The sequence below is a fragment of the Zootoca vivipara genome, chromosome 6 (assembly GCF_965207765.1).
Source record: "Zootoca vivipara chromosome 6, rZooViv2.hap1.1, whole genome shotgun sequence".
NCBI classification, from domain to species: domain Eukaryota; kingdom Metazoa; phylum Chordata; class Lepidosauria; order Squamata; family Lacertidae; genus Zootoca; species Zootoca vivipara.
Genome location: NC_142589.1, coordinates 49514260 through 49536066, shown reverse-complemented (window position 1 = coordinate 49536066; position 21807 = coordinate 49514260). Strand labels below are relative to the sequence as shown.

At 42.4% G+C, this 21807-nt stretch overlaps 1 protein-coding gene across 14 annotated transcripts in view; it reads right to left on the bottom strand.

Moving 5' to 3' along the window:
- The window catches only part of CNOT1 (CCR4-NOT transcription complex subunit 1), a 62127-nt gene extending 41181 nt beyond the window's left edge, over positions 1-20946 (bottom strand). For 10 of the 14 annotated variants that reach the window (XM_035118916.3, XM_035118922.3, XM_035118920.3 and 7 more), the window contains exons 1-10: positions 19877-20033; positions 14170-14442; positions 8376-8483; positions 7040-7138; positions 6534-6602; positions 5239-5293; positions 3745-3948; positions 2686-2854; positions 2169-2295; positions 833-943 (exon numbers count right to left, since the gene is read on the bottom strand). In XM_035118916.3, coding sequence (XP_034974807.1) covers positions 833-943; positions 2169-2295; positions 2686-2854; positions 3745-3948; positions 5239-5293; positions 6534-6602; positions 7040-7138; positions 8376-8483; positions 14170-14271 — 1044 coding nt within the window. In that variant the 5' untranslated portion in view covers positions 14272-14442; positions 19877-20033. Of the gene's footprint in view, positions 1-832; positions 944-2168; positions 2296-2685; positions 2855-3744; positions 3949-5238; positions 5294-6533; positions 6603-7039; positions 7139-8375; positions 8484-14169; positions 14443-19217; positions 19437-19876 lie in introns of those variants that run through there. The other 4 variants (XM_035118918.3, XM_088672093.1, XM_088672096.1 and 1 more) reach the window with 2 other exon arrangements.
- Positions 20947-21807: the final 861 nt, after the last annotated feature.

Below are 21807 nucleotides of genomic sequence, written 5' to 3'. Positions count from 1 at the left end.
CCTTGTATGCATTATGCAGAATGAGGTGTTATATTTTTCCCCACACGGAAATGTCTATCAATCTTTCTAGTCCCTATGCACCAATCAGAGCAGTTTACAGCATTTTAAAAACAAGGTACTACATAGAATATATCTTTTAAAAATACGAAATACAACAGAGGATAAGTGTCCCTTAAATGAACTAAAACACTGCTAAATACTTACTAAGGATTTGTCACCAGTAAAGAACAAATAAAGGTGTGCTTTAATGATACCATACATCTAATCAGCACCACTTGCAAAGTCCTGATCAAAGCAGAATAAATCTTACATCATTTGATCAAACACACAATGTAAGCATGGAGCCAAACAAGAGGACACTGCACTAATGCTAATCATGAACAGGTATAGCTGTTCAGAATACACATGCTATGTCATCCTCAGTTGACCTTTGAGAAAATAGTGACTTGCCAGTTCATCAGGGACCTAGTTACAGTGATGGCAATCTAGTACGAAATGAACCTCTCTCTGGTTATAATCTTCTCTGGTTAAAATCATGTTTGCTTGTCTTCTCAACATACAGTGTACAGTATACAGAGCTTGCCTGTTAATACTGTTGATCAGTTTTTCTAAGTTTAACCTATATGTTTTACAACCAAATGCAGCAGAACCTACCAGTCAGCATTTCCAACTATACACATGGCAAAATATACACATGCTCAAACATAACCCATACATATGCAGTTTCTTTCACAGAAGTGACATCCTTACAGGAAATCTATCATACAAGAAGCAGCCCTTAAATTTCTGGCATTCGGTTTTTCCTCTAAAGGTCAGATTGTGATCAACATACCAGTTCTTTAAGCACGTCAATCAGAACCTCCACATTCCAGGTATGGGTCTGTGTTCCATCATTTTTATCTCTTCCGTCACTCCAAATTCCACTTCCAGGAGCAGAGATGGACTGTAAATTAAGCATGTAGGTTAAGAATTCCTGTGATGTCAGTTGTGTAGATGGATTTAGTAGATCAAGAAATAAGATCAAGTGACATGAGTGGAGTTTGAATAATACGATTGCAACACATTTATTACTGCAGATCAGCAGTACTTAAACTGTATTCTATAATGCATTGTCAGCTTGTCCCTTAACAATAAAATAGAGGAAAAGGCTTTATGAGCAAACAGTAATAAACAGAATTAAAAACAAAATCCCTTTTTTGTGAATGTTAGACAAAAAGCAGGAGCATGGAGCACTATTATGATTGTCACTCCTGAGGAACGCAGCAACAAGGCAGGGGCATGTGTTAAGGTAGACTTAGATAATCTGACCCAAGTTTTTCACAATCCCTTAAACTTGGCTCAGTAGCATACCAGAAGCCAGGGCAGTCCTTTCAGCAATGGTGTTGTCAAAATTATTCTCCCTCCTGCAACCTTGTTACAGCATCCTGCACCAGCTGCAACTTTCAGACATGCCTTAAGAGAAGCCATAAGCAGGGTACACTGCAGCAATCCATGGATCATGGCCAATCTATCATGATCCAGGAACGACCACAGCTGTCATATCAAATGAAGCTGGCAGAAGGCACTCCTATCCACTGAAGCCACTTGAGCCTTGAGTAACAACAATGGATTTTGTGCAGCCCCACCCTACTGACCAATTTCCTGCCCACCCAGAGAATCTCCATCTTTCAAGCTCAGTTTACTGGCCACCCTCTAGCTCAGGCATGTCAAACCTGCGGCCCTCCAGATGTTTTGGCCTACAACTCCCATGATCCCTAGCTAGCAGGACCAGTGGTTGGGGAAGATGGGAATTGTAGTCCAAAACATCTGGAGGGCCGCAGGTTTGACATGCCTGCTCTAGCTCATCACTGCACCCAGGCACCAGTTCATTTCTTCCACAGCCATACTGAATTAAGATGGTACAGAGAAACAGAGTTGGATATTATGACACAGCACTTCCAAGTCCCCTTATAATCCTCCCACACACACACCAACAGGTTACACAGGGCTGTTAAACAGCATTTGGCATAAAATCATGAAGTGCTGGAAGTCATTTAACCTTTCAATCATGCTTGTTGCTCAAGATCATAGGAATTAAGTGGCTCCAAAATCTTCTGTATAAACACCATTCAGTAGTTCTGTTTAATTTATATTCAGTTACAACACCTCTGCACACAGAGGACACTCACCTGCAAAGGAATGCCGTCTGCCAATCCTGAGTGTGTTCGAGCCATCATTCCCAAAACCCTGGCAACCTGGGCAGCAGTGACCTCTCCCACACCAAACTGCGTGATGATGTTGCGACATTCCTCCACACTAAAAAATACAAGTCACAATGACCTCCACAAAACTTGGTATAATTGTTTTCTATCAAGTATGTCTATTTTAGGGTGTATTACTGATACTCAAGTCATTACATTAAGCTGGACTACGGTGGAATCTACGTGCATATAAAAACCATTCTGAAAATAAGTTTTTTAAAATACATTGAATTTTCCATAAGGCTTACCATCGCCGCCTAGTGTTACATTGTATATTGCACTTAAAACACACTAAAAGTTTCATTTGCAGCTGCATAGCTGTCCTGCGACCTCCAACAGCCCTCTCAACTGACTTAACTTGTCCTTTCATTTCAATGGGGCTATTCAAAGTATGACTTAAGAGTCAGAACATCAACTCCAAATTTCTGTGAATTTATCTACATACCTTGTACAAAAGCCATAGCCAACTTCCTGCATGAAATCCGCAAGAGAGCTCTCCATCATTGTTTTTGCTATCCCTCCAGAATCAGGCAGGATCCTGTCCATTAGAATGTCCCGTTTTTCAGGGTATAGGAGTGGTGCAAGCACCACAGGGCAACGTTCCTGGGGAAAATCTGAGATCCCAGAGTATTTTAGCATTTCAGAAGGACCAATAACCAACACATAACCCCAATAATTGTTTGTTTCATATTGTGAAAATAATATTATGACCAAAGGAGTTTTGAATAAAAAGGTGCTTATGATCACTGTCTTAGAATGCACGAGACACAGAAAGTAATTTATTTTATACTCCAACTTTTGGCCTACTTACTGTCCTGCTGTGACAGTACAGCTATTTAGATACTATATGAACTTAGTTGCATACCATGGTAAGCCATACTTAATGTTTTACCATGAACATGTCTCGCTTGGCCCCTCTGCTCCTTCCCCCACACGCTGGGAGGAAGCAAACAATTATCCCAGGGCTTAATATTATGACCAAACCAGCAATTGTGGTTCACTTTGCTCTCAACAAGTAATGATTATAGCCCATTAATGTGTGTGCACAGTAAACTATGGTTTACTATGTTGTGCAAACTGGGCCTCACAGTACGGCCTCCATTACATCCTCTGGACTGTCACAGCAACATTCCAAAGCACCTTGAAACTGCCACAAGTTTAGACAGGAAAGGGAAGGGGAAGGCTAAGATAGTAGGGCCAGAGAAGCCCAGGCCAAAATTGCAGAGGAAATCATCAATTTATATCCAAGCCCCATCCCATTTCTAAATGGAGTGCCAACAATAATACCCATCTTGGTAGTTCTAAAGTTGTGAGTAGCCAAACGTCTACCAATTATAGTATCTGAAAGACATACTGTGCAGACAATCCTATCAGGATCTGCATTAAGATAATCGTTTCAGGATCCTCGTTTCTTTTCTGGATTACCACCAAATGTTTACCCCCCACAAAATTTTATTCCTTTTAGAAATGGGTTTCAAATAGCTGTATCAAATAAAATACTTGCCTCTACGTAATGTTTTGAGGAAAGCGTCAATCTGTTCCTGTCCAACCCCAAAGGCTCCCTTCTGTCCAAAAAGAAGATGGGATAGGAGGAGGTGCAAGACCTCTATTGCAATATCTTGGAAGCCACCTTCTTGATTTCCACTGACGTCTGCGTCAATGTATGAACGCAGAAGATCAGGAAGTTTCTGTTTAATAAACTGAGCAGCTTTGAGAAAGAGAGAGAAAGAGAGAGAGAGAGAGAGAGAGAGAGAGAGAGAGAGAGAGCAGTTAACTAAATTGCTTTTTTTAAAAAAGTTTGTGCATCTGCTCTTCTGGTTTATCAACAGCACTTGCCAACTGCTCTGATCATCATGCAATAAGTGTGACTGTACATAGACAGTTGCATACTAGAACAACCAGTCAGAATAACTCAGCACCACCCTGCCTTGGAATGCAACCTCACCTGATGCCATCTTGCATTTCCTTACACCGTTTGCTACAAGCACAAGGAAGCAGAAGTGGAAGCTGGTACTTCTCCAGGCATACATGCTTGGCTTTTTCACCGACTTCACTTTTTCCTGCTTAGGTTGCACCTAAAACCTGCCCACCTATCATGACTCTAATCAAATTCTAATTTGTGAGCTTGCCTGTCCATGGTGATCCAGCTATAGCTTCTATTACACCCTAAGAATTTTTACTTTGTGGTTCTAGGAAACTCAGATTAATGGAAAAATTGTTGCCTGCAGTTGCCTCATTTAATTAAGAAAGTAGGGAATATTTTGGATCAGTGACCCGCTGATCAACTATTTTCAGAGTCAATGTCGATAGAACTGACATAAGGAAGCAGATTTCATATTTCTTAATTACCTCTTAAGATTTTTTGGGTGTGTGTGTTGTATTAGATTTATATTGTGAGCTCAGAGCAGCTTACATATGGTTCCCATGTTGTCTTCCCCTTCTGGCAGGGCTCAAGGAGAGCTGTATCTTATGTCTTCAGAACATTCTATTAGTCACAAAGATCAGGCAAGGTTTTCAAGATCTGGGGTGTTTCCCCTCCCTCCAAACATCAGCAGAGGCAACTACAAGGATGATCCTTGAATGAGTTAACTGGATCTTGCACTGTGGTCCCTTCTGGCCCTTGGATTCTACAACTTAAGCAACTAGATCCAGGAGAAGGATGAAAACTAAAGTCATCATCATCATCCTTTTTATTTGACCGTCAGTCAGAAAAACATACATTTAGAAAACTAAAGTCTCTTATAGACAACTCAGGAATCAGATTACTGTCATACCTCGGTTTAAGTATGCTTCGGTTTTAGTACTTTCAGTTTAAGTACTCCGCGGACCTGTCTGGAACAGATTAATCCACTTTCCATTACTTTCAATGGGAAAGTTCGCTTCAGGTTAAGTACAGACTTCTCGAACCAATTGTGTACTTAAACCGAGGTACCACTGTATACTAAACTGAAGTAAAATCTGGTATGTGTGTCTATGATACTATACAAATTTATCTTACCAAAACCTCGTAGATCTGGGTTGAAGGAGTTTAGCAAAGCAAGGCCAAAAATAACCTACAAATAGAAGAAAGAACTGCATTATCACCTATCACATACATATAGTCCAGCTGTCTGGCAACTAGAATGGCAAAGAGAAACACCAGGGCTGAACTTTACTGTCCTCCCAACAACTCTCCTCATCCCACTGCTACTATAAAGCAAAATGGACAGGAAATCATTGTGACTAATGCCACACCTTATTTAATATGGTTGGAACATTTCCAAGATCACTACCAGCTGTTAACCTTCCTCAGATTCTGTCAGGAAGTCAAGTCCCCCCATAGGATTCCTATTGGGTCCAGTGCTTTTAATTTGTTCATAAACGATCTATATTTAGGTGCCCAAGTTCATAGCGTAAGACCGTAAGAATAAATTCATCATCATAGCGGACATCAAATTATTCTGGGCATGAAAACAAAATAGTGCTCCCAAAGGTATTCACCAAACTGGGTGACTGGACATTTAAAAAGGAAATGCAGTTCAGCATAAAACAAGTGAAAAGTGATAAACAAAAGCCTAAAAAAACCACTGATGAGATCTGAACTGAGAAAGCCACCAGGAAAAAGATCTTGGGAGTTGTGGTGGAGTTTCATGAAAATACTGGTGTAGAGTGCAGCTGCTCTGAAAACAGCAGATTATATATTGATAAAAGTGTTAGGGTTTTATGCTTTTGTTTATATTTTGTTGTTGTTGTTTTTGCTTGCTTTTTTGTTTTTTATGAAGAATAATTGTTGAAGTTACAAATTATAAAATAAAATTTACAAAAAAAATGAAAACAGCAGATTTCATGGGTACCATTAGAAAAGAAATAAAAAATAAAACTATCACTATCATAGTGCCTTTACACAAATCTATGATTTGCCTGTGTTCAGAGTAGCGTGTAGAATTCTGTTTACCACACCTCAAAAAGCATATTGTAGAGCTGCAAAAGGTGAAGAAAAGGGCAAGTAGCATGATCAACTGAAGGAACTCCCCAGTGAGAAAGCGTTTCAATGACTGGGGCTAGTGGGGGGGGCTGTGAGGTGGTGGTAAGGGCATGATAGAGGTATATAAAATTTTGCATGTTGTTGAAAAAGTCACTGGACAAATATTCATTCCTCATGAAGCTGAATGTTGGGATATTCAGGTTGGATAAAAGGTCTTTTTTTCACAGAGCAGACATAAAAAGCATGCAACTATGGCCAACATTTTTAATGGTCAGACTAAAAGGGGATCAGACTACTTCATGGAAGATAAATCTATGGACTTAACCCACCTCTTGAACCTTGCTTAATTTGATAACTTTGCTCAGCTGAGTGAATAGATGGGGTGACGGCTTAAGACTCTGAAAGAAAAAAGTTATCTATGAGATGCTTATGTTTATAGTTTAAGAGAATACTGTACCAAGAAAAAGATTATCTGTGTCATAAGCTCCTCTACAGAAAAAATAGAATCAACTTCTACTCATTTATGGTACTTCCCAGCTTCTCTGAATATAATATCATTTGTTGCCAAACTACCAGTATTCTCCAATTCCAGCATACAAAGTTCTGTAAATTCCTACAGAAGCCCCAATGAAGAGTGGGTGGTGCAGAGCAAAGAAATGTAAAATAAGTCAATTACCTGGATATTTTATGAGTACAGAATTTACATGATGTAAATCTTAAAAATTCCTTTGTGATAATGAACATAGGTGTACAGTTTGTAAAATTAGCTCACTGACACCTGAATAGGTTTTTCTTTAACATTCTTGTTAACAGCACTTTAAAACTGCATACAAACCTTTTGATAATGCAATGGATTTTCAATAGCATAGGACAGCGTCGAAATAAAATTTGGCTTTGTAATCAATGATGCACACTCCTGGATCAGAAACTGCGTCTGAAAAGGAAGGAGACAGCTGTAGCAAAAGTTTTGGTTGGTTTGGGGGAGACACCCATGATCTAGTTACCAGATATTACCAGGATTTTGTTTCTGTAAACATAATATATACCTCCATGAAAGTACTTCGAACTGTCTTCTTACTATAGGATACGTTTGACAAATATTTTGATATCATAAAGATGAGATGGCAGATGAAAATATTTTGGTTAGTCTTTCAAGAAGGTGAACACAATTCACAATTCTTAGTCATTATTGATTATGCCCAGCACAACAAACATCATCTGAAGACTGTATCCATAGTAACAAAATAGAAGCTAATATTAAGAAATATTTTACAGAGACAAGCCAAACAAGTAACTTGACTTGACTTGTGACTAAACTTGTGACTAAAATTCAAGTTACTGAACTCAGTTACTGAGTCATTCAAAGCTTGAGAAAAATGAAGTTCCATCACACAAGGCCTTAGGAACAGTAGTATTCAAAAGTAGCTCAACTCTTCTATTTTAACATTTCCTAAAGTTCGCAAAACTAAAATGTGTTGGGATTATTTACATTTACAAGCCACCTTAGAAGTACTCAGGGATACAGTTATTTCCATTTATGAATAGCTTCCTAAGAAACCTCCTGAAGCAATTAGTGGCACTTCTATGCAACTTTTGTACTCATAAGCCAATCTGAAAAAAAGCACAGGTCTTCTCTTGAGTAGAGCCTCTTTTTAACTCTCCCAGAAACATGTGCTTACCTGACTCCCTTCCAGATTTCTACAGGGTAACGAAAACAATGTTTTAGGAAGTTTTTGAACCAACTGCTGGACAGAAAATCAAGCTATATTTTAAAACTTAGGAACACAGGAACCTGTCTTATACAGAGTCAAGCCACTGGAGCATCTAACTCATTTTTGTAGACTGACTGGCAGGCACCTTTGTAGGGTTTCAGGCAGGAGTGCTTAGCATACCTGCCTGGAGATGCAACTGGAGCATTTTATATGAAAAGCATGTGCTCTATCAATGAGCTATGGGACTTTTAAAAGTAGTGTTCTGTTGTAAATCTGTTGCCTGTTTTAAATGTATCTATAGGTATGCTGTTTTAGTAGTAGTTTCAATGCTGCTTTTACTTTATGTATTTTCACAATGAATTTTGTAAGTCACTACAAGACGGAAGCATTGTAGAATTAAAAAATGTAAAAATTAAAAATCAAGAAACTAACTGGAAATTCTTTAAGGACAAAATTTACCTGATGGAAATCTTTACCGCTACTTTTACCATCGCCACTGAAATCCACATGTGAGAATAGACAGCGTAGTAAATGCCTGTCTGCCTCAGGGCCGTGCCGATTCACAATCTAGTTGCAAGAAAAACAAAAGAGCTGAAGCAGGTACCATAGCATTTGTAACTACTGTACATAGAATCATAGAACTGTAGAATTGGAAGGGACCTTGAGGATCATCTAGTCCAAGCCCCTGCAACACAGGAATATGCAGCTGTTCCTTATGGGGATCGACCTGCAACCTTGGTGTTTATCAGCGCCAAGTTCTAACTGAGTGCTTCTACCACTATCAGCTGCACTCTTAAGGAACAGGAGCCACACAGCTTTCTGGCAGGGTCCATGCTAGTAGCAAAAAGCAGAAAATAAGGGAAAGTCACACAGTGTCCAGGACACATTAAACTACAGTTTAAAACAAGTTTTGGTTTAACATGACTGAACAGTGTACTGTAGTGGTAAACACTGCTCAAATGCCACAGGGTCTGACTTCTGATGTCATCTGAACCTGGGCTCATGGTTGGTCCCCCCCCCCAAAAAAAAAATATTCAAGAGGCTAGCCAAAAATGAACTTTGTTTAATGCTCATGGTTTGTCAGGCAACATGACAAGCCAGACTGAAGGGGGAAGCAAGTACAGCAGCAAGTGACCTTAGCAGTCTTTCAGAGGTTCAAATGGGCCAATGACCCAGAAAAATAGGGTAGGGCTGAGAACCACTTTGTAAAAATGAAAAGGGATATAATTTAAATTACTCTTTAATAAACAGAAAATATGTTTGCTTTTAAAGTAGAGCATGTTAGCACTAAGCAAAATAAAATAAAAATCAACCTAAATACATTGCATAGTATGCATATAATTGAGGTAATTCCTGGAGTCCAGAATCAAATATTTTCATTTATTTATTAGATAACAAATTTATCTGGGTTACTTATATTAAATATAAAAGCTATTTTAATACAAAGTAAGTTCTACAACCAAAAGCAGCATAAATATAACAAGAAGGAAACTGCATAGCAACCCCAAAGTTAAAACCAGTACTGGTATTTAAAAAATTTAGAGGCCCAAACCACACCACTCTGTCAGAAGGCCTGAGTGAAACAAAAGATTTTACCTGGTGGCCAAAAGACCACAGGAATGGGATAAGACAAGCCTCCCAGAGAAGGCTGTCTCATAACCAGGATATCACAACTGAAAGATTACTGCCCTCACTTATTTTGGTGGGGGCACCAGGAGTAGAGCCTCCAAAAGATCTTAAGGTTCAGGTAGGTACACAGCTTGCCATTTATAAACCAGCACTTTTAAATTAGCCCTGGAAACAGATGGAGAACCAGTGCAGCTGAGCAAAGCACAGGCATAATATGATCAAACTGCACAGTCTTAGTTAAAACCTTTGCACTCCTTTTCTGAACCAACCACAGTTATTGGACCATTTTTACAGGCAGTCCAACATATAGGTAAAGGGACCCCTGACCATTAGGTCCAGTTGTGACAGACTCTGGGGTTGCAGCACTCATCTCGCATTATTGGCCGAGGGAGCCGGCGTACAGCTTCTGGGTCATGTGGCCAGCCTGACTAAGCCGCTTCTGGCGAAGCAGAGCAGCGCACAGAAACGCCGTTTACCTTCCCACTTGGAGCAGTACCTATTTATCTACCGTACTTGCACTTTGATGTGCTTTCGAACCGCTAGGTTGGCAGGAGCTGGGACCGAGCAACGGGAGCTCACCCTGTCGCAAGGATTCGAACAGCCGACCTTCTGATCAGCAAGCCCTAGGCTCTGTGGTTTAACCCACAGCGCCACCAGCATCAACAGAGGATGGTCAATTGTGGCCAAGGTATCACCACTTTGGCAAGGTCAAAGCTGGTGTATCCATCCACCAAAGCTGAGAATAGGCAATTTGAGTCATAAGATCATTTGAGCCTCCAGTGCTGGATCAATAAGCACCCACAGTTGTACACCTGATCCTTTAGGGAGAGTAGAACACCATCTAGAACAGGCTGAATACTATTCACCTGGATAGATAAACCAACCAAACAGGGCAGCCCAACTTTTCAAACCAAGTGGGCCACAATAGTAATTTGACACAGAGCCCATGAGCCATACACTGCCTTGTTGTGCACATGCTGTCCCCCTACCCCACCAGACTTCACACTGCCTTTGTAAAGCTGCCTAAGTGAGGCACCAGGCTTTGGAAAAGGTCCTACAGTTCTCCCACCTCTGTCCCAAAGCCTTGTTAGCTCTTTCCCAGCTTTGGGAAGGAGGTGGGAGGGCTCTTAAGACACAGTTACAGCCCTCACTCTTCCTTCCCAAAGCCCAGCTCCTTACTTAACCAGCTTTGGGAAGGCAGTGTGAAGAATGGTGTGGGTCTGTGTCAAATGTTGCAGAGGGTTGCAAAAAAAAGCCTCAAGGGCCACATGTGTGGCCCTTAGGTCACGCAATGGACCACCCTGAACCAATCAATACCTCTAATCTTCAGTGACTATGGGCAAGAGGGCTTCCACTTGCACAACAGGGTTTTCCTTGCTCCCCGCCCACTACCCCCAAAATTGGCTGTAAGGTGAGGTCAGAAGAAATCCCCAAAACAGTGCACAGGAAGAGGGAGGATCATTCCATCTGGCAAGCTGCATTGCTTGTACTAATAGGGACATTCATCACAGTGTGATGTTCAATTCCACCCTGAACCTCTGTTTTTCAGAGTTGCCTCACTTGCATCTGATGAGCAATAAATATAAAGTGGAGTATCGTCTTCATTCTGGTGATACCTTCAACCAAATCTTCAGGTGCTCTTTCTAAATGGTTTCATCAAGATGTTAAACAGTGTGGGCAAATGAATAGAACTCTGCAGAACAAGCATCAAGCAGTATCTCCCAAACTTAAACCAGACAGCCGAATTGAAAGGACATCATTAATGGCACTGAACACTACTGAGAGGTCCAGGAGAACCAACAAGGTTCCATTTCCCATCTGCCAGCAAAGATCAGCCTACAGGATGACCAGAGTAATTTTTGGCCCCAAACCAGGTTAGAAGCCTAATTGAAATGGATCTGGGTTAGGAACCTTTGGCCTTCCTGATGTTGCTGAATCACAACTCCTATTATACTGTGGAACCATAAGAGGGACAGGCAATTCAAAACTAATCTGATAAAGCACCTCTCAAATAATTTTTCCCTGCCTAAAGCTTCATAAAGGAAGCTTATTGCTGAGCAGCGGAAGAAGAGAAAGCAGTTTTTTGCCAGTGCTGTCTTTTGATAATGTGTGTGCAATGAATCACATACTGTCTGTGTTTGCACATAAACTGTGGTTAATGTTATTTAACAGACCATGACTCACCTCTCAGACAAGCAAACAAGTCACAGCATGTTTACTTCGTATCAGAGCAGGTGTGAGGAACTGTGGCGCTCCAGATGTTGCTGAACTACAACTCCCATCATCCCTGATCCTGGCCACTAGCCATGCTTCTGAGACAGATGGGAGTTGTAGTTCAGCATCATCTGGAGGCCCAGAGGTTTCCGACCCCAATCTAGATAATCAGATTAATCTAAGAATAATTATAATGGGCAAGCCCCTACTCTCTTGATCACCTTGTGAGGAAGGCTTTATTTACAATTTTCTTTTTTAAAAAATACTTACAGCCCCACACATCACCAAATGGACATGAAAATTTTATACAAAATATCAGTTGAAAACAATATATAGTTCATTAAAATCCTAAGCTAAATTCAGAAAACTAAACAAAATCACAAGAGCAACAAAACAGGAGTGCAGCAATGCAGCAGAAGGGAAAGCAGAAGGGAAACCTGCCTGAAAGGCTTGGTAAATAAGCATGTCTTAACTTGACACTGAAAATGGTACGACACACCCCAGAAGGGAAATAAATAATAATAATAATAATAATAATTTATTACTTATACCCCACCCATCTGGCCGGGCTTCCCCAGCCACTCTGGGCAGCAGCCCTCTTATTTGTCACCAGTATTCAGTTGTTTGGGGCTTTTTATATTAACATCTTAGACTTGGCTCAGCAGCAAATTGGCAACCAGCACAAAATCCTTCAGGACCAGCGTAAGGTGAGCCCTGACAGAAACACCCAGCAGTAACCTAGCTAGCTGCTATATTATGCACCAGTTGCAGCTTCCAAACCATCTTCAAGGGGGACCCCATAGAGTGCACTACAATAAACCAATAAGGAAACGTTAGCCACTAGCCTATAGTTAATATCATCTGGATCCAGGCTGAGCCGACTTGTAGCTTCTTTTAAAGAAGATTGAACAGCTTATTTTGTCAATGAAGAAAGAGGAAGTGTGAGTTTAAGTACAGGGGGTTTCGTTGTATCTTCTGCTGTGAATTCATTCAGCTTCTCTGCATTCACCTTTTCTTCCTTTAGACAGCTTTTGACTCCTTTACTGTTCAAAGGTCCAGCTGTCTCCCTAGATGGTCTCTAACTACTGAAGTATTTTGTGGTTGTGGATTTTTCTTTTTAACAGCTGTCATCCTCAAATTCTTTTTTTGCATCGCTTATTGTTTGCTTGCAATATGAAAGCCTTATTTCCCCCTCCTACATGCATATTTTAGTTTTGTTTTTCATGTTTTAATTTTGGTCTATTATAATTGTTCTCCGTATTATATACAGTATAACATGAAAATTTAAAACTTTACAAAAGAATCAGTTATTTAAAGACCCTTAAACACGAAAGTTTAAAGGCATTTGAAAGTTGGATGTAAACAAGGATCAAAGTAGCATGCTTCTAAGTAGTACTGAGTATAAGACCCTTCAAGTGAGGAAGACCAGAACACACCGCTAACCAAAAACCCTCTTGCCAGCTTCAAAAGTTTGCAGGAAAACTAGGACAGCAACAACGTGGGCATATGGTGCCATATAGATGTTGCCCTGGAGTAATTGTTCTTCAGGTCACTATACTCATGCTACACTTCTTCCGCATTCACTTTTTCACATCTCATCCAGGAGAAGAGACCTGCTAGTTGAGAATTAAATGACATTACTAGCCACACTGGGCAGGGAACTGCAAACCTGAAGGTTCACTTCACTGTTTTCACCATCATTTCCACCACCAGTGCCAGCCTCAATTCTTTTTTTTTTCTTTTTTTAAAATCTAACCATTCAAAAAAGGGAATGCAGACCTGGAGGCAACAAAAAGAAAGATGCAACTACTTTTGTAACTATGAAAAATACAAGCTAGAATGAACCATTTTCATTTAATAAGGAAAAACAGGCAGTTTTAACACTTGCAATTAATTCACCCTAGAATGAACTAAGTATTGCCAATTTAATTTTGCATTAAATTACCACAAGACATTGCAAGAAGGTCAGGGCATGCTGATTTTAAATAAAAGAACTCTTATAAAAATGGAAATGAGCAATAACTCTACAGGACCACTGAGTAAGTAAAGCCAATGTCGTAAATCAATTCAGATACAAACCAAAAAAAGATGAAACAACAGGATAAATAGGATATACAACCACATTAGAGTTTAATAAACTTGACAAGACAATTGTCAACTCCCAGCAAGCAAAATATAGTAAGATCTTAGTGGCCTGTGTTGTTTTGCACTACAAATCACATCAATCAGTTAACATGGTCAGTGGTCAAAGCTGTAATCCACAACATCTGGAGATTACCAGGTTGGGGAAGGTTTTTCTAGCAACTAAACCAATCAAGCAGTGAGAAGTAGAAATATAAACAGTACGAACTAAGTTGTGGATACCCTTTTCATTTCTTTTTTTTAAAATGTCATTCACAATGTCACTTACATGCTGTATTTCCTGCTGGCTGGCTCTGTAGTTTTTCTTGGTTAAATTGTCCACCAGGTAGCTGATTTGAGACAAGGCCAGCGAGAGCGAGTCAAGATTCATTGCTGGTTGGGGCGGAAGCAGGCGGCCGAGCCCGGCGCAAAATCACCATTATTCCCCTTTAGTCACCTCAGAGACAGGTTAATTTTTTTCCAGTTTGCCTATATAATCAATTTATGCTGTATGTTCAGCTCTTCTTTCCCAGTACTCTCACTCTGTTCTGAACCATGGCACCTGCAAGACAAAACAGCAATGATTATACATAATCTATTTGCTAGTGACTGGTCATGTATAACTAAACAATCGTAAATGTAATGATGGAACAGGCCAGAGTTTTATGGGAAAGCACTTGCTTTGCAAGCAAAAGGTTGCAGATTTGATAAGGCTGTTAAAGGCAGTTTGAACTATCCGGACCTGAGGACTGAACCCAAAACTGCCACACCATCTGTGAACCACCTTCAAATGAAGAATCAAAGAGCACTCAGTGCACTCTGGATACTTTCCAGCCCCAAATTTAATTAAAATTGGGACTGCAGAGGAAGATTATTCCGCAGAATATTTTGCCACTTACCTTTCCAAAAGGAGGGCTTATATTTGACATTGAATGTAAATTCAGCAATGAAAGCAAGTCAAGGATCATCTGCATTTGGGAGCTCAAGGGAACAAGTGGCAGATCACGGCAATGCTCCCAATTGTTCCTCTAGAGCAGGCACAGGCAACCTTGGCTCTCCAGATGTTTTGGAACTACAACTCCCATGATCCCTGACCACTGGCCCTGTTAGCTAGGGATCATGGGAGTTGTAGTTCCAAAACATCTGGAGAGCCAAGGTTGCCTATGCTTGCTCTAGAGCCACAGCAGTACCTGCCCTACACCTGAAGTCATAGGTGAGCGTGGCATGGGACAAAATGGTATTGAAAGTCAATCTGGGGCTCCTGGTAGGCTTGTGGTTTATTCAAAACCACCATCATAAGCCACAGTCTGAAGTTGCCCAATTCAGACAAACAAACCAAAGTTAAAACTAACCACATTTGGCCCTAGTTTGGGCATAACAAGCCACTCTAAGGTGGAATAAAAAACAAGTGCTTTCAACTTCCTCCTCAAGGTTCCACTGGAGGAGGAAAGGAGTAGTGCACAAGCCAATGAACACTAAAATCCCTGTTTAGTTTATTATCCAAACACAGCTAATGAGTCCAATCGGAGCAAAAGACTATTTCATTCAGATCTACAGAATTATGAAGTCTTCACTTGTTAATGAGAACACAGGAGTTTATTTACACTTTCAACAGCATGAAGTGTCATGTATAAGATGTGTACCCAAGTACCAAATCCCAATTATTGTGTTAAGCAAATCTGCAATCTTAAAAAATAATTTTAAATGTTCATTAGCATTTGCCTCTTTTGAGAGAAGCTTATCATTATGAGTGTAGATTTCTTAATAGGTTATTGTCCTGCCAATATAGATTCCAAACTTATGCAATGATAAAATTGCTTCCTGTTTACCAGGCAATCTTGAAATCTTCACCAGTTTTGCATTCAGTTTTTATAGGCCACTTCCAAGAACAATGAGGAAAAGATTGCAAGGCCTAAAATTCTGTTGAGGAAAGATAATCATTCTGTAATATATAGAGAGGCGGCATTGATTTGTGGATGGACTGAATATGGGACAAAAGCGGGGGGGGGGGGAGTCAGAGAAACAAAGATTTCATCCTGATGAAGTGGGCAATAGAGGAAGTGTAAATGAGGATTGGTAGATGGGAGGAAAGATGAGACATTTGGCTGTGAATGTGCAGTGGATCCCCCAGATACGAACTTAATTCATTCTGGGGGTCCGTACGTACCCCGAAAAGTCCGCATCTAGAAGCGCCACTTCTGCACACACACGTGGCGTGACAGAACGCTTCCGCGCATACACACTTCCGGGTTTGCATTGTTCGCAACCTGAAGGTTACGTTACCCAAAGGTAACGTAACCCGGGGGTCCACTGTATTGGCAACTATGAAGCATCCCAGTGGAAATATCAGAGAAGTGATGTGGGGTTGGAAGGAAAGAAATATTTTGGGGGGCACGGCTGTACAGTATTAGCATACAGGTAGTCGCAAAGCCACAGTATGTGATGAGGTTACCCAAAAAGAATGTACCAAGAAAAATAGCAGAGGGCCAAAAACAGAACCCTAAGGGATCCCCACAAACTGAGAAAGCAGAGGAAGAGCTTCCTCTTGTGTGTTAGAAGTCTGACTGGCCTCAACTAGAAGTCAGCCATTTGGTGTCACTGGTGTTCCATGCTGTGGAACACATTTGCAGCAGTGATTTGGCAGGCACCCTTGCTTTTGACTGTCAAGCACCTCTTAGACTTTTTAATGCCAAGGGGCCCATGAAATTGTTTAGCATTTTCTTGAGCGGCCAGTCATGTTAATGATTGTTCTGTACTACTTTTAAAGGATTGTTATAATGTTGATTTATAAAACCCCAATGTTTTGTGAGAGCAACATATACATACAGTACTTTTCTAAATAATGATTAGACGGTTAGGAAGAGAATCAACTGAGGGCTGAATCAGGGACCTAGGGCTTAAGGAGAATCACAACTTACTTGTAATCAGCTGTATCAAGGGGAGGCAGAGAGATTGAGGAAGCTGAGGACTTGAACAGAAACCTTTCCACTTGCCAAATAAACTATTTTCATGAGGGTAGCCAATATTGGTGAAATACATAGTGGTAGTCGAAGTCTATCAAGGTTAGCCCAAATTCAGCTAGGGAACTTTTAACATTTAAGCAGCAAGGTTTAAGACAAAGGAATCCGCTAGCTACATTGCAATTTAGATTACAACAAAACTGCTTTCAGCAACTTAAGCATTAGCCATTCTGCATAGAGACTAACCAACTGGTAGGACTACCACTCAAACCACATTGTGACACACAGAGACACAAAGCCACCTTAAATAAATATATAAATCTAGTTATCTACAAGGCAGAATTGAGTAGCTTAGTATTCTCAAATACTAACAGCACATTAAAATGAAAAATCATGATGATTGTGTAAGATAAAACAAATATAAATGTTTCAAAAAGGGGAGGGGGAGGAAGGGTGAAAGGAAGAGCTTCCTGAAAAATTAGAGCAAGATGAGAATTGCACACAAGTAGGAAACAAAACATGAGTAGCCAACATAAACTGATTGAAATGTCTAAATGAGCATGCAACAGCTTCTGCCCCACCCATATTAGTTTATTGCCTCACACGCAGTATCAAGGGTAAAGGTTAGTAGTACTTGTTGTGTATGTTGAACAAATGAAACTACAATGTTGACAGATGTTAAATCCTTTAACCTGTATGAGTTAAATATGGAACATCCTAAATATAGCTCGAAAATCACATAACTTAGCACTAAAGTTTGCCACCTACCAAGGATTACATGGTAGAGCTAACTACAATTGTGCTGCAAAGAAAGCCAAACTTTTGCTGAATTTGATTGGGATCCTAAAACTGAAAGAGCTGTTCCCCACGATGCGTCTAGCCAATTCATGGTAAAGTGAGATTTGAACTATAAACTTTCTAATTAATCGGTCTGCTAGATACACTCCTTTACACAAGAATTAGGCCCAAGTTGTTGGATCCATTATTGCCTCTAACTGGAGCCAGACCACAGCTATCATGGCCAGCAGCCACTGAAAGCCAATTCAAGTGGTTTGCCATTAGTCTCCTGTAGGAGCAAGTTCCACAGTTTAACTATGCACTGCGTAAAGAATTACTTCCTTTTGCCAATCCTGAATCTTCCAACACTAAGCTTCACTGCATGTTCATGAGTTCTAGTGCTATGACACAGAGAGAAAAACTTTTCTCTTCCCACTTTATCCATGCTGTGAATAATTTTATAAACTTCCATCATATCATACCATATATTTGTATAATGGCGTTATGATACTGAAAGTTTTATTTTAATTTTCTTTCCCTAGCATGCCTTTTCCACAGCTGCTGCACACTGGGTAGACATCCTCATTGAGTTGCCTACTATGACCCCAATGGCTCATTCCTGGTCAGTCACTGCCAGTTCAGACCCCATTAGCACAGATGCATTATTATGTTTCGCATGCATCTCCTCACACTTTATTTACATTGAATTGCATTTGCCATTTTACAGTCCATTCACTCAGTTTAGAGAATTTTTTGAAGCTCTTGGAAATCTTTAGGGCACCTCATTGCTCACCCCTATCTCTAGATCCTCTATGAACAAGTTAAAAGGCACAGGTTCCAATATCAATCCTTGGAAGACTCTGCTTTCTACAGCTCTCCATTCAGAGAACCTTCAGTTTATTCCTGTTTGCTTCCTATTAACCAATTCTTCCTCTTATACCATAACTGCTGAGCTTACTTGGGAATCTTTGGTGGGGCAACTTGTCATAAACCTTTTGAAATCCAAGTAAGTGATCACGTCTATGTTTATTGACATTCTCAAAGAACTCTTAATAGCTTCGTAAGACAAGAGTTGTCTTTGCAGAAGCTATACTGGCTCCACTTCAGTAAGTCTTGTTCTCCCATATGCTTAGTTATTTTCTTATTCTTATTAACAGCACTTTAGACCACGCATCCCCAAACTGCGGCCCTCCAGATGTTTTGGCCTACAACTCCCATGATCCCTAGCTAACAGGACCAGTGGTCAGGGATGATGGGAATTGTAGTCCAAAACATCTGGAGGGCCGAAGTTTGGGGGTGCCTGCTTTAGATCATTTTTTCTTGCACAGGAAAAGTCCAAGGCCATATGAACCATGCAGTTCATATGAAAAGATAAAAGTTAGGAACAACGGTTTCAGTTCTGTAATATGAAGACAAGCAAATAAATCATTCTTCAAGTTACCAGAAAGCATTATTCCAGTGCCTGCCTCACCTGCCAAAAGAAGCCCAGTCAAACTAGCATCAGACCACAGACTTTTGCCAGAAATAAGATCCCACTACCTCACCGCCTATCCCCGGTAAAGTAACGCTGTTTATAGGACGTTTGAAACAGATACAGCACCTATAAACAGATTCAAGCCCGTCGTGGATCAGAGATAGGAGGAAAAAGAACAAAAACGGAAAATAAGCTCTTTCTCTGCCTGTATTGTTACAGCCTCTGATGATTCGGGAGCGGCTGAGGAAGCCCGAGGGCGGCACACCTGGGGCTGGCGGGAGCCTCGGCATGCATTAACTAAAGCCTCTGAACGAGCAACAACGCTTCCCGACCCGCCTCGTTCGCTCCCACAAGAAGTTGCCCAAGTCACTTCCGGCTTCGGAGGGCGGGCAAGACAGGCCAACGGAGCAGACGGGGCCCCTCACCATTTCTCGGTAGCCCAATTGGGACGGCCTCCTGGGGGCAGGCAGGAGCCCGCAGTTGCCGCGAGCGACTCTCGGTTTCGACCGGACTCGCCTTCGGGGCGCAAGAGGGGAAGGAGGGAGAGAGGGGTAGGGGGTCTCCGGGAGGCCTCCTCGCCCCACCACCGGGGACAACACGTGCAGAGACAGGCGAGCTACGGGCAGGCCCAGCTCACCACTCCTTTGCTTGGCGCTTCAGCGCCGGCTACGCTGGGAGAGACGCGGGAAGCAGGCCGCCCACCGCTACCGCCACTACCGCTCGGCCTTCCGGTGGCTTCCGCCAGCGCCGGCCTTGCCGCCTGGAACGAAGGGCGCGGTTCTCACCTGGGGCGGGGCGGGGGGCGAGGGTCTCGGGGCCGGGGCGGGCGCCTGGCTGAGCCGCTCGCGCTTCTCTAGTTACCTCCTCCGCTGGTTCCAAAACAAAATGGCGCCGGGAGTCGCGCGCTCACGTCGCGGCCCTTCTCTTCCCGTCTTCCCCTGCGACGGACGTAAGGCCAGGGGGCGGGGGCTCCTGGATCTCGCTCAGGTCGCCCGCGCGAGGAAGCCCTGGCCCAATCGCAGGCTGTGTCCAGCTCCGCACTCGAGCCCGCCTCCTTGCTTCCGTCCAATCCCCACCTTGCTTCTCGAGGAGCAGCGCGATATTATTTTTCCTCTTTTGCGTCTGCGTAGGTTACCCAATCCATGTTCGGAAGTGGTTGCTGGAAGGCGGCGCAAAACGGAGGAGATGGCTAGGGGTCGCTGCAGAACTATCGGCCGACAAGGATTGGCTAAAGGCAATATTGAGCTTAGCTCGGCCAATCATAACATGGCGCCACGAAGGGAGCGTGTCAGCTACGACCAATAACAGTCGGGCGCGGTTGCGGTGGCCGAGTAGCCAGGCGTCAGGCGCGATTCCTTGGGAAGTGTAACGGGGCAGCTAGGAGGTCGACGAGCACTCCACCCTGGAAGGAAGCGCATGCGCACGGGCTTCCCGGAGGGCGGGGGTGCGCCTGAGGCGGTTGTGCAGCTGCTAAGCGGATCTTCGCAGCCTCCCTTCGGAGCTGCTCCCGGCGCCTGGCTTGTGGGGTGTCCTCTCGGAAGGCCGCTTCCCTGGGGGCTGGGCTACTCCGCGGGGCCGGAGTAGACGGGGGCTGAGGGGGACCAAAATGTTGGAGAAGCAGCATCCTGGGTGGGGGAAACCACGTGCCATTGAGGTCTGTTTCCTTCAGAATAAAAAGGGCAACTGAGACCGAACGTGAAAGAGGTGCTTAAAACCACGGCGGTGCAGTGGAGAAAGTGGGCAAAGAAGTTTCCCCCCTCTCTCGTAACGCTGGACCCCCGCCAGTGAAGCTGAATGTTGCAAGATTCCGGCCCGACCAACTCGCTTCTACTTCCTCCTTTCCTAATTAAAGAATGTTGCGACCATAGATCTCGGCAGTCCACAACGTAAAATCACAATGTACATAACACAAAATATGTAATTTAAAAAAAAGACAACCCAATAATATCCCCTTCCACAGCACATTTTAAAAGGGCATCGGATGTCAGTCGGCCAAAGGCCTGGTTAAAGAGGACCATTCCACAAATGGGAAGCCATTGCAGAAAAGGGCCATTCTAGTGTTGCCACTCTCCGAACCTCTTGTGGAGGGGCCTTCCAACGATCTTAAACTTCTGGTTAGTATTAATCTTCCCCTGCTGCCATTTTCCCAGCAAAAATTACCTGGGGTAGGGTATCCTTGCACAGACCAGAGTTTTAATCCTAGGAAGTAGGTTGTTTAAAATCCCTGAATCCTGATCTTTCCCCCCTTCCCCAAAGTGAGTTGCAAAAAGGCATCATTGCATATGGTTTGGCTCTGCAGAGTAGGACACTGGTAGTTTCCCCTGTACCTCTCTTGCTGTTTGTGGCTTTGCTCTTCAAGGGCTCCAGCCAATTAGGCAGGACTTTGTAAAATCTGTTTTGGCAGCTTGTGAGCCTTGTAGACCTCAGGTTGGAGTGGAGGAGGATTTTCTGTCGTAGCATGAAAAGCTGGGTAGAGTTGAGACAATCCCTGCCCCCTTTGCGCCCATGGCAATGGGAAGACCAGCCTGGTCCTACCCAGTGACAGAGCAGCCTCAGAGAGCTTGCTCCTTTCCCACAACAACAACAAAAAAGTTCCAAATGCCTGTTGCTCTTTGGCAAAGGAAGAGCAAGCCATTTCGGCCCTATGTCACCAACCAGACGATGAAGAGCCAGTTGCATACTTGCACCACTTATATGTGAGGAAAGGAGCATGACC